The following is a 13,362-nucleotide window of genomic DNA, read 5'->3' on the forward strand; positions in this document are numbered from 1 at the left end:
GTAGTACATTGGCAGGTGAACATTTCTGTGCAGCTTCAGAGCGTTGAATGGGAGGTCTGAAGTGCCTGGGAACATGCCACATAGAAAAAGAGGCCAAATGTCAGATAAGGTTATATCTATATAGGATATAGCTTTGGGGCATATAAAGGCCAGTCGGAAGTAAATAGAAGTACTAGAGAATGCAGGTGTAAAGAACTGCAGGTATGCAGTGGAGTCTTGAGGCCAGATACCTGCATGTTGCCTGTCTCTATGCTGCAAAATTCAAAGCATACTATAGAATGTTTTTTGATCTCTATCTCTAAAGAGCTTATGTAACCTTACTCTTTTTTTTTTTTAAGGTTCTAAATTGTGGATTAAATAGGAAAGGATTGAATGCTAAAGCATGATGCACAGCTAGCCTAGAATGTAAATATATCCCTTAATTACTCAGTAACCAATGCACTTAGGTATCTTTCAGCTATCAGCATATTCCAGAAATACTTGGCATTTCAGCGAAGTTGATCATCCAAACAACTCCAATGGCACAGGAAATCTGTATTCCAGAAGTGCTAAAAGATCAACTAGAACATGTATTAACTGTGTAAAGGAGCGTTGTTTGAATGGTACCCCTGAACTGGGTGAAATGCAGTTATGTACAATGCAAGGTCATGCATAAGATTAATAAATTATAAATGGGGATCTCCTCACTTGAAACTTGATAAGGAGGAGGAGGAAGCAGGCAAGCTATTTGACTCACAAGGTAAGTATTATCTCCAGTGTAATGTATCTGGAAAGGTTACTGTGATCATAAAATGCATCAGGCCATTTGTGGCTAATACAGCTTGGGATGTTGTTGTGGTTTAACCCCAGCCGGCAACTAAGCACCATACAGCTGCTCGCTCACTCCCCCCACAGTGGGATGGAGGAGAGAAGTGGAAGAGTAAAAGTGAGAAAACTCGTGGGTTGAGATAAAGACAGTTTAACAGGGAAAGCAAAAGCTGCGCATGCAAGCAAAGCAAAGCAAGGAATTCATTCACTCCTTCCCATGGGCAGGCAGGTGTTCAGCCATCTCCAGGAAAGCAGGGCTCCATCACACCTAACGCTTACTTGGGAAGACAAACGCCATCACTCCTAATGTCCCCCCCCTCCTTCCTTCTTCCCCAGCTTTATATACTGAGCATGATGCCATATGGTATGGAATAGCCCTTTGGCCAGTTTGGGTCAGCTGTCCCTGCTGTGTCCCCTCCCAGCTTCTTGTGCACCTGGCAGAGCATGGGAAGCTGAAAAGTCCTTGACTAGTGTAAACATTACTTAGCAACAACTAAAACATCAGGGTGTTATCAATATTATTCTCATACTAAAATCCAAACCACAGTACTATACCAGCTACTAGGATGAAAATTAACTCTATCCCAGCTGAAACCAGCACAGATATTTAGTAGCATTTTACAGAATTTTGCTGAGACCTCAACTCTAATTTGATAATTCATATTTACAAAAGATGAAATGAAGCTGATTCCAGGTGTTGTAGAAAAGAGCTATTAGGATATTTGGGAGAATGAGGAGCTTATTTTATAAAAGGAGAGTAGAAGAGCTTGGTTTGTTTGGCTAAAAATGAGTTTTGTTAGGAATAGGTAAGTAAACACCAGGGATTTACAAAAAAAAGTTAAGAGTTAATGGCAGAGCTGGTTTAGAGCCCAGCTGGATGTCAGATGGCCGTGAATAACTTGTAACTTTTATCTAATTACAAGAAACCTCCTGGCTACATAGGAGAGCAGTGCTCTGGAACAGCTCTACAGTAGGAGACATATGGGTAAAAGAACTGACTGGTTTGAGATTGGTCTTGATGCTTTTACGTAGAATCCATTTATGATGGATCTTGATGTATGATAATGGGGGAGAGGAATGAAGCTGCAACTGCAGGTGAATAGACTTGATTCATGCGGTCTTTTTCAGTCCTTGAGCCCTGATGGTGCAGCAACAGAAAATTTAGATCTCCTGCATCCAGACAGTAGTGAAGCAATAAGAAGGTTTCTGCGCAAAGGATGTGTTTACTTTCCAGGTATTAAGCAATTTTCTAGTCTCAGCTCCTTAGTAGAGGGATGTATTGATCCATACATAGTGGATGGTAAGGAACTCCACCGTATGCATGTGTATTTCTCCCTTTCTTCTGGTTTGGAATGACAACTTTTATATGTCTGAGGCAAGTTAGTTGTTTCATCCCTTGCCTCTTGCTTGGCACAGGTAAGTAGATTCCTTACATAGTTCTTTCTGGCTCTGCGTTCATTTTGGCTGCCAAAGCAGTGGGTATGTTACTTTCTAAAACATATTTGGTTACAGAGCAAATTGAATTTGAAGAGAACATTGCAACAGCATAGGCTTATCTCTGTCTGGTCCCTATTTACTGCTTTACCAGATACTTTCTTTCTGGTAATACATATTTATTAACACTGTTGAAAGCTTTTTATCAACAACAACCTTTGTTATAGATGTGCTTAGTGTTTGAGCTTACATACTTTCTCTGTGTGGTAACTTGCTTGAGATTTGAAGAAAATAATTCCTTGTTGAAGGGATCTGTAAAGAGTTCATTGTGAAGAATCTAGGAGCCTTTGTCATGTAAAACACCAAAAAGACCAATTTTAAATTTCAAATGCTAAAACAAGTTTAAAAGATTTAAATAAATTTTTTAAAAGCCTTTATTAGTTAGCCTGTGATTTTTTTTTTTTTTTTTTTTTTTTTTTAGCTAACCCGGACCCTGAAAAAAGCTCTCTAATCACTTTCAACAGTAAAATGTGAGGTTTGCAGTGGGAATTGAAGGTGTTTAGTGATCTGTATGATAGTAGAAACATTTCAATACAGGAGAGGCTGCAGGTGTTGGTAGTAAGCATGGTGCCTTTCTACATTGCTAAATCTGACTGAGAATATCAGTTCTTTTCTATGTGTACCCTGATTTGGGGTTAATTAATTTGGGACCAAATTTCTGCAGAGCTTTTTGAATATGAAAATTCTTGTGTGTTTACCATAAGTCATTAGCAGAATCAGAAGTCTTAATCTAAATCTTTTAAGTATTTATCATGTCAGGTGTAATGTTATTAAGAATTTTCAAGATCGGTAGTTTTTCAGTCAAACACTTATTTCCACTGTCTTCAGATTATCCCCTATTGTAGTTGCATTCATAGGCTTGTCTTGTTATTGGTGAAAAGACAGAGAAGTATGTCTCTGTGATGGACTGTAATCCCAGGGGGTCACGTTCAGGGTGTTTGGATTCCACCTTAGTTCTAACTTCAGAAGCTTTTAGCTGCAGAAGTCTCAGACAGAGCCCAGGTCACCCACTGAATCATGACCTAATCCTAGCAAGCACATTGAATCCATTGCTTCTCTTGTTTTGACCATGGCATTCCCTATGTGCCTGTGTTTGTACAAAACATGAGGTTGCAGGGGGACAGCCAGAAGCCAGTCATCAGAGACAATACAGAGACAGCATATAAATGTTGTGCTTCTCTCTCTCTCCAAAAATAAAGATAGGCCATTTGTTTACTCGGGCTATATTAAGTTTATCCCCAAATGCAAACAGTATCAGCAGCAGGAAATTGATTAAAGCACTCGCCCAGAATCGAGGAGATCTGAGGTTTTTAGCTCTATGAAGTACCACAGAATCTGAACCTGTAGCTCCTGATTCCAGCAGAGTCCCCTAGCCATGAGGCTCTGGGGTATTCTGAGTTTAGGCTTTTCTCTATGTTGTCTTTTGGAGATGGGCATCTTCACCTCAGAAAAAGACAAGATTCTAGAGGAAAACTACATGAGAAGGCAATCTGCCTTTTTCTGTTGATGTAATGGGATTCCTGTATCATTTAGGTGAAGTCCTGGGTTCTGGTTCCCATTTTAAAGGCTGGCTCTGTATTGTCCATTTAGAAGCTCTTGGATTAAAGGAGTTAAGCATCTCTAGCGTGGACAGAAGCTTAGTGTGTTGCATTCCAGTTTCTAGTGGCCCATCTTCAGCAGAGGTGACCCAGGTTATTCCATAGTCTCATGTTCATAGGCAGGAACAAGCTGTGAGGTTAATCTGCTTGAGTATAGCAGAGAGTTTAGCCTACCTACTAACTGAACAGGAAGACCTTCTTTTCCTGACGGTAGGAATCTACTCTCAGAAAACTTGAGGTACTCTCTTGAAATTGGACAGAAGAGTGACTAAAGCAGGCCTGAACCAGATCTATCTACTTGAGGACACACTGTCTGTGCTTAATGATTTGTGTCATTTGGTATGAGATGACTGCCTGATAAATGTGCAGAAGCACAGAGTTGTCCTCCAGAGGCAGCCAGTGAATCACCCTACTGAAGTCAAGTGTTTGCTTTAGATGCTGCAAAGTGTAAGGTGTGTAACATCAGATGTTTTCAGTTTGGTCTTATGTCTCTCTTTTGTTGTGCGATGATTGTGTAATTTGCTTGGGGCTTGTTCCCTCCAGTTTGTGTCATGACAGAAAGATTTCACATTACCAAGTGTCACCTTTTGAATTGTCAGCTTCAGGGACTGTTTTCTTCACTCATGGTTTGAAACAGAACTGTGTAATGAAGTGTTACTTCAAAATTTATTTGATAGTTTAGAAACCTACATCTGAACATTTGTATGTGGAACTGCAATGTTGGTAGAATCTTTGTTGGTGGACTCAAGTGAACGCCTCTAATACAGCCATAAAATTAATTGTATGCAGTGAGTGTGAAGAGAGGAAGTCCTGTAGGACTGAACTCACTTTCCATTTCTTTGTATTGTTACAGAAGACCTTTTCATCTGACCAGAACAGCAAACTCATTTACCTAATGCAAGAATTATGTCTAAGAAAGTAAAATTTCAGTGGGACAGAACTGCTGGGTGTGAGGGGTTTTTTAAATCAGCAGTTATCATTAACCTTTTACCTTTACTAAGAACAAGATTCAGCCCTGTTTTTGCACCCTAGAACTCTAGTTGTGGAGCCAATGTCATTCAAGATTTACCTAGTTTTCCCTCTTTCTGCTAAATCATGTAGAATCCTGGATTATGGGATTCCTGGGAAGCCGAGACACCTGCTAATTTAGTTTTATGTCTTCTAGTTAGGAATGACCACTCCCAAATTGGTGCCTTTAAAGAAAGATGCATGTGGTATTTATTTTAGATATTAGAAGGACTTCAGCTGCTTATAATCATAATAATTTTTGTTCTGCTTTGGTTTTATTTTAAATGGACCATCTGAATCGGCATTGTATTCATTTATATAATTAGCTTGAAGCCTAAACAACTCGGAGGTTTTCAAATGAAAGTACATATTATTAGTGGATTCCAGGAACTCAGAGTAGTACATCTTTAGAGGTGTCTGCCTTGGATAGAAATAAAAATTTGAGTTGGACACTGATTTTTCTCTTGGCGGCCTCTTCTGGTATTAATTTCTGGCTCGAGTTTCTGACACTATATGTGTTGTAATACTCAATCACAGTTTGCACAAACAGAATTTTATTATATCCACAGAGTCTTCTGTGTATTTTCATCCATAGTTTTAAAATACCCTACCCTAGAATTTGGTAAAATTGTTTCAGCACGTATATGTATGCTATTGATTTTCTTAATACATCATATTTGTATAAGTAATATTCAATAAGTCATATTCATGTTATAATCTGTATGTAGATATATATACGCACACACAAATGTGTGTGTGTGCGTATAAGAATTTGAGGGGGGAATATTAAGAAATTTGCACAAAGGAGGGGAGGCTTCTCTGAACGCCAGCCCTGAGACAGCAGAACGTGCCAGATAATTTTGCACTCTAGTTTCAACTCAATGTAGCCAGGTAAGTATGCACAGAAAAAATAACTCATTAGTGTAGTAAGTTGAATATAATGATGCCAAAAAGGCCTTTACAAGTAATTATACTACGTAATTTCATTTTTGGCACAACCAGGCGGGGGGGGGAGTTGAAGTTAATGCTTGTTCCTTCCAAGATATCCCTGAATCAACATGCTCTTGTGTAGAAGCCACTGTCTACATGCCAAGAACTGCCAACTGTTGAGACTCCCTTGTGCTGTTCACCTCTTAACCACAACCAACTATCAGTAGTGCTTAACTTTTTAACTTTCCGGTCTGCAGTGCCATATGGCCAAAAAAAAGATACCTGATTAGAAAAACACAAATTCTAGTGATAGCAACTGTTAGATGATTAAATTGTAGTTTATCCTGAATGTTGTGAATCAAATGGAACATGATTAAGCAGTATGCACAAATATTAAATATTAGTCTGAAAAAGCTGCAGATCAGTACTGCTCAGCATAAGTGCTAGGAAATTAGGCTCTCCTTGAGGAAAAAGCTAAGCAAATATGCAATGCAGTTAGATTAGAAGGAGTGCAGGTTATTTTTCCTGCTAAGAACAAAAACATTTTCATCAAAGCTTCGCTGAGTTAAGAATGGTATATCACATTTGACTCCCTTTGAAATGCAATGATTTATGGTTCACCTGATACTTAAATTGGAAGACTACAAGGGAGAGGGAACAATTTTTTTACATAACTCTTCCACATAGTTACTAAATAATTATCCTATGTCTAAACCTAAAACAGCAAATGAAACAGAGCAATTTAACAATCTAGGCTGCACAGTACAAAGTCTGTGTTGTATTTCCACATTAACATCTTTGATTCATTGGTACTTTTTGTTAATGAAGTAGGATAGAGTTGATCACTGTGCCACACAATTGCTTCAGAAAGAATGTATAAAAACTTTTTTTTGTTGGAGTATCTCAAAAGACTAAAATAATCCTTCTGCAAGCTCCCAAGTTTAACTTCATGTTGTGAAGTTGCACTGTTCAAAGGCGTGGGCTTGCAGTCTTTTTTTTAATCACAAAATTGCACAGTGGTCATTATTTAGAAACAGGTGAAATGAAAGTACATTTAGCATTTGAACATAGAAACCATTGTTACCTTTTTCCTTTGAACATATGTGAGGCCATTATAAAAGAAAGCCAACAGCTGTATTAATGATAAAGTGCTATAGCAGCCTGTCATCTCTGCACTTTGCCTATGAGAAGGGATTTCACATCAGTTTTTTTCTGAATGTGTGTGTGTGGTTTCATGGGTAAGATCAGGATCTCATTAGGATATAATCTTTACAAATACTGTAGTTAGGCTTCATAGCTTTCTGCTCTTTTATCCATTATTCCAAGGTCTCTGTGGATGAAACCAATGCTTTTTTTCCCCTGCTTTTGAAAGGAACTATGTGAATGTTTTACCTTCAGTTTTTCCTTGCATTTGCCAGCCTGCAGTCTACTGAGAGATTTTTGTAGCCAATTAATATATTTAAATTGATGTTGCTGCTTTGTCAGCTGCTGTTCCCCAGCCTCGATGGCAAAAGTAGACAGATGGATGGGGGAAGGGATTGTTTTGTCAGGATGAATTTAGAGCATAAGGAGTACGTTAAATTGACAGCATGGCGAACTGAAGTCTTCTCATGCCTGTGTCCTTGCAGCGTTCACAGTTCCTTCTTGTACCTCTTCCCCAGCTCAGGCCTAACAGTAAGTTCTGTGTTTGCTTTTCTTTTTCGTTACTACTTGCCTTGATTACATTGCACCTAGTAAATATAAAGTTGCTGATTCTTTTTGACAATTTTTTAGCGCCTATTAACCTAAAGTAGTAATTTGGAAGTATTTTCCAGGCACAGCTTACAAATGTAGACCAATTGGTGGTGGTGGTTGTTACTGGGTTTTTTTGTAATTAATTGTAGCTGCTGGAGCCCAAAATAAAACTTTGAAGTCTTAGCCATTATGTAAAAGGCAGAGTGGTGCAACTATTTGTGGCATCTGGGACTATTGATTTACTGCAGCCCATCAGTGGTAGAGGGGTGTGCTGCTACGTCAGCTGCGCGCTCTATTGTTTCAGCTGCTGTGGCCTTTGTGTTTGATCCTGTCGGTGCTTGCGTCAGTGATGTATATCATCGCCTGTGTGATGTCAAAGTGTGGGTGTTTGGTTATAGAGCCATAGTTAACCTAATGTGCCGCAGTAAATCCTGAATGCTATTTCCTCCTGGGGATAACAGTGATTCATCGCCGTTCACATTAGACTAATGCTAAGTATAGCAGTGTTCATGAGCCGCAGTATCCACATAGATTAGTATCAAAGTCATTGCAGCTTTCTAAACGCGGTGCCAGAAAGTGTTTGCTTGCAACCAGATCTGTTTGTGCACCTCCTTTCTCAGGTGTAAACTGATTAGCAGTTCAGCTAAAGGTAAATCCTATGGAAGGATTGGGCTGAAGTAATCCTTTATACCTTAATTATGCTAATTAACGTACGTAAAAGCTTTCAGCTAAAGAACCTGTATCACACCAGCCAATGACAGGCGGTAGACTACAGCACAACCTAGAGCAGCAGCCCTGCGGGATGGCTAAGGAAGCCTTCCTCGCTGGGGATGATGCCCCCCGACGAGCCGCCGCGCCCTCTCCTCGAAGCCCAGGGCCGCGTCGCCGCTGGTGCCGCCTGGCTGCTGGCCCGCCTGGCTGCTGGCCCGGCTCCCAGCCGCGGCCCGGGCAGGGCGGAGCGCAGCGGCGCGCCGCGGAGCGGGCCGCGGGGCGGGGCGGAGCGGGCAGCCGCGCACCTGAGCGAGCCGCCCCGCCCGCCGCCGCCGCCCCGCCTGCCGCGGCGCGCCGGGGAGCAGCCGCCTGCCCGGCCCCGGCCCCGGCCCCGGCCCGCCCGCTGCCCCAGCCGACATGAGCGGTAAGGTCTCCCGCCTGCCCGGCTCGGCCGCCGCGGTGAAACACAAAAGCAGGGCGCGGCGCTGCGGACAGCCCCTGCGGCCGGCGCCTGGCGCTGGTGCGGCAGCGGCGGACGGGGGAAAGCTGTGGTGGCTGGAGAAAAAGATGTGGGGAATCCGAGCGCTGCTAAACCCCTCTCTCGGTGACTGGCGGGCTCCGCAGGGAGGGACCGGCCGGCCTGCCCGGCCGGGGGGCTGCGGTGGCCCCGAAACCGCAGAGGGAGCAGCAGGGCTGTGCGGTGGGAGGCCATTACGAGCCCGGGTTTTATAAGAGCAGGGCTGTGGGCGGTTACTGCCCCGGAAGAGCATTCGCTCAGGCAGGCGGTGAGCGAGTCCTGCCTTTGCGCTGGAATTCCACGGTGTTCACCTTTGCCGGGCGCTTTTGTAAGCGGCTTGAAATGGAGCGGTGCTTAATGGTTTAAATAAAAGGCAGTCGTATATCTGTTAGGCCAGCGGTGGCGGTGTCCTCAGATTTTCAGGAGTTGCTATCTTTAGATCAGTTTGTCACGATCTTGGCGGTTATGCAGCGCTGTTAATTTTGCTACACGTTTATGGTAGCTGTAATGAACATAATGAAGTTTTTACAGTCTGCTTAAATAGACATGTTGGAGAACTTCACCTGCTGTTGCTGGGAGGGGAGATATTCCTCCCGTTGTTGGGATTTTTTAAATGTATTTCCTGTTTCAGGACACACATTTCAGGTTTTATGTGATCTTTGATAGGCACCTTCATTTAAAAAAAAAAAAAAAGAAAAACAAAAAACAAAAAAAAACTTAGGACAAAATGCTTACATAGAGGCTTTACAAGTTTTCCCTTTCATAGTAGTGAAACAGCAAATTTCAGGACAATAATAAACTGAAAGTGCAGTGAAACATCTGCATCTTGGGTTCAATGGAGTTAAATAAACCTTTACTGTGTTTGATGAGTCATTTTTCAAGAATAAATTATAAAACACAGCTACGTGTTTGTTTTGTCTCCCACAATACTTCTTTTCCACTTATATGAGAACTCGTATACTTGAAAGTATATAGAAGATTCAAGACTTCCTCTTACATCAGTCAAGCCATCAACATTCATAATATAGTGATTTGGATGAAGTCGATTCCATTTATGTGCAATATAGAAAATTAGATGTTTGCTTATCAGGAATTCCTGATGCTGTTGTTTGCTGGCACTTTATAATCAGTCTCGCCTCATGGTAAAACACACTGGCTTTGTCATGCACCAGTCTAGCCAATACCTAAAAGCATTAAAATCCTTCTTGCAGTGTATTTCACTGAAGCAGAGCCAAGATCTTCACATTAGTTGTTTTTAAAAGGGAAAAAAAAATCTGGTTTTATAGTGTATTAGCATTTTTATCTTTAGATACAGGAAAGCTTTTTTTTAATTTTTGCAGGTAGTAATATGCTTTGTCAAGAAATCAGTAATTTCACTGTAAAGACCCTATGTTTATTAAAATATATTAAGTCTGCCAGCTTTTTTTCCATACTTTCCATTTTCTTGAATGTCCCTCTGCAATCTAACTTCATTCCACAGCCACTTGGAAATCTAATCAGAAGTAAATTAGAGTTCACCTGTACATCTCGAATATTAAAAATATATTTTCATTAATTCTGGAACTTTAAAGTGCTAAAGATGGGATGCAAGTTTTCAAACTACTAATTTGACTCTATTCTAACACTGCAATGATTTTTCAGGTTCATACATTGCCTTTATGTCTTTATTTTTGTGACCGCTAGCTTATGGGTATACTGAAAATGGCTTTGTGGATCAACCTTTGTACTGGATTGGAGATAACTGCTTTTTTGTTTGTTTGTTAGGGAGATTAAAGCACTAAATAAGTAAGCTTTAAAAAGATTGTTAAACAATATTCTTTAGACATTTAAAGCAAAACAAAGCAAAGCCAAACACAGAGATACCTGCCAGTTCACAAAGAAACGGGCTGTTCATTTTAGAGTTCCTTCATCCCCTGAGGGGAGAAGTTGAGTTTGCTGTAAAAAGTTCAAGTAACTGTGGTCTTAATTCTCAATTTACCTGAAACTTATATAGTTTAAAATTGTGAGTTTAATCAAACCATCAGTGTTTTGTATTCATTATGGAAAAACTACAAGTAAGCAATACAAGATACAAGCCGGGTAAAATCCACCTTCTTATCTAAGAATTTAAACCATTATTTGCTTGAATGGCAACTTACAATAAATATGCTTCCATTACTATTGACCTTTTTGAATTTATTGTAAACTAATGCTCTAAAGCACTTTTTCAGCTTTTCTTTTGCTGCTTTTTACTTCACTTTCATTTCTTTTTAGCACTTCATACTCGGGAGAAACTTTCACTGAAACATTTTTGAGTTTCAGCTGAGCAAAAAGACCTGAAGAAGGTTCAGTTCTCAGTTTATAGCTTACTGTAGCCCTTATATTCTTTGCTGTTACGCAGTTCAGACAGTTCAGTTAATCTTTCAATTAAGACCTTGTTCTTAACAAGTCTCTTCCCCTCCCTCCCCCAGTTGTGGGTTAACACTTCAGCGAGAATAAAGCTGTGATTCTTTTTAGGTAATAAATTTCTTTATCTTATTCTAACCAAGTCCCTATAGTATGTGTAATCAAGTTGGATTACATGCTACTTTAAAGAATGCTTTTTGTTCCTTTTTCCCCCTGCTCTTGGCATTTGGACATAGTTATCTTTATTTTTCTGTCAAGTTTATACTTACCAGAATGAGGTATGCTAATCGTATATACCGTACTTTGCATTTACTTAGTACTTTCCATTTACAGATCTTAACTGAGTTTATAAAACATTAACGTGGAACTATGAATGCCCTTTCAGAACTATTATTGAAACTTCACTAACAGTTGGATTGGTGCTTTTGGTAGCTTCACTATACTGAATTGGAAATTTGCAGGATGCAGCCTAGTGTCTGAATCCCAACCTTATGCACTTGCTCCAAAACCTGGTCAGATTATATTGTGTTTCAGTTTTTCTTTAATAATTAGACTTCAGCGATTGTTGCCTTTTGTATTTTAAACACAAGAATGTAAGGACATGTGTAGGCGGTTCCTCTTGAAGCCTGTGCCAATGTGGTTGCTCTCAGAGGCCAGTATCAAATACTAAAGGGGAGAGCGTAAGGATAGGGCAGGCACACAGAAATAACTTTCTTGTTTCTAGCTTCCTGAACCAGAAGTAATACTTGTATTTTTTACAGCTCTTAATGGATTACTTCTCTCAATTTGCTTAACTTCTTCTGAACCTAACCTTTAGTTTCCATGATGTTCTTAAAGCAAGGAGTTACACAGTTTAGTTGTGCATTTCATGAGAAATTCCTTTATCTGTTTTAAACCTTTTACCTGGTGATTTAATTTAGTATCTCTGGCTCTTGCACGTGAGAAACTGTAAATGATCTGTCTTCCCATTTTTAGGCAGTTTGTGGGTGCTTTTTTTATAGGTCTTTTACTATTTCTCTGCTGCCAGCCCTTTTACATTTTAACCATCTCCAGGTGGAATAATCCTGGTCTCTTTAATCTTTCCTGGTAAAAAGTTGAAAAGCCACTGTAAATGTCTCCTCTTTTCTTGTCCTTTTCTAGTTCTGTGTGTTCTTTTTGAAAGGTGGAGACAAGCACTGCACATAGTGCTCAAGGTATTTGAGGTACAGTGTAGATTTATAGAGTAGTGTAATGATGTTTTCTGCTTGTTCTCTGTTAGTAATGATTTTTAATGTTCTCTTTCTTTCTGTAAATGCTACTGAACAATGCTTGGCTGGTATTTCCTTAGAAATGTATGTAGTAACTCCATAGTCGTTTACTGGCAGCTAACTTATGGCTTATCACTGTAAATAAATACTTCTGTTGTTTTTGTCCAGGTGCATTACTCTGTACTTATCAGCACTATTTCTTCTGCTTTTTTATCATCTGGTCATTGAGTACTGTGAGATCCTTTGCAGCTCTCTGAGTGCATACCAAAGATTTGTCACCTCGCTGTTCATTTCCTTTTCCAGAAATTCTGTTAATGCATTGAACAGATTCATCTTTACGTGCCTCTGGGACTCCTTTGGTCACTCCAGGCACTTTGAAAGCTGATCATTTATTTCTCTTGTTTCCTGTTCTCAAGCTGGTTAGCTATTCATGAGAAGCCCTTTTCCCTTTTTAACCAAAAGCAGCATTACTTCTTTAAGAGTCTTTGAGACAAAGATTGTCAAAAGCTTTTTGAAAAGCCAAGTATGTCACAGCGTCCCCTGTGCTCTTTGAAGGTACCAGATTTTCCAGGCAGTACTTTGTCTACAAAGACCACCTTAACACATCCCTGTTGTGTCGTATTTATCTAAGTGTCTGCAAACTCTGTTCTTTCTGGTTTGCATGGTACAAGGATCATCACGGTATCACAACTTTTCCCATTAGTAGGCGTAGACTTACTGGTTTGTAATACATGGGCTTTCCCCTGGGACCTTAAGTTAGTGTCATGTTTGCCACTTCCCACTCCTCTGGTACTGAGACAACTTTAGGTGATAAGTCCATAGTAACGGAGCAGTAATTTTGTAAAGTAATTTTCTTTACAACTCTTCACTGAATACTGTCTGATTTCAGCAATTGGTTTCAAATACGGGGTTTTTTTGTTTCTGTTTTAAA

General features: G+C 40.1%; 1 protein-coding gene across 5 annotated transcripts in view; it reads left to right on the forward strand.

The window, feature by feature from the left end:
• FNDC3A (fibronectin type III domain containing 3A) overlaps nt 1-13,362 on the forward strand; it is a 128,313-nt gene that overhangs the window by 54,475 nt on the left and 60,476 nt on the right. Inside the window, exon 1 of one of the 5 annotated variants that reach the window (XM_075489653.1) lies at nt 8,596-8,706. The exons of the other annotated variants lie outside the window; for them this stretch is intronic. Coding sequence (XP_075345768.1) covers nt 8,700-8,706 — 7 coding nt within the window. The 5' untranslated portion in view covers nt 8,596-8,699. Of the gene's footprint in view, nt 1-8,595; nt 8,707-13,362 lie in introns of those variants that run through there. 5 annotated transcript variants of the gene reach the window in all.

Source organism: Mycteria americana, chromosome 1 (assembly GCF_035582795.1).
Source record: "Mycteria americana isolate JAX WOST 10 ecotype Jacksonville Zoo and Gardens chromosome 1, USCA_MyAme_1.0, whole genome shotgun sequence".
NCBI lineage: Eukaryota > Metazoa > Chordata > Aves > Ciconiiformes > Ciconiidae > Mycteria > Mycteria americana.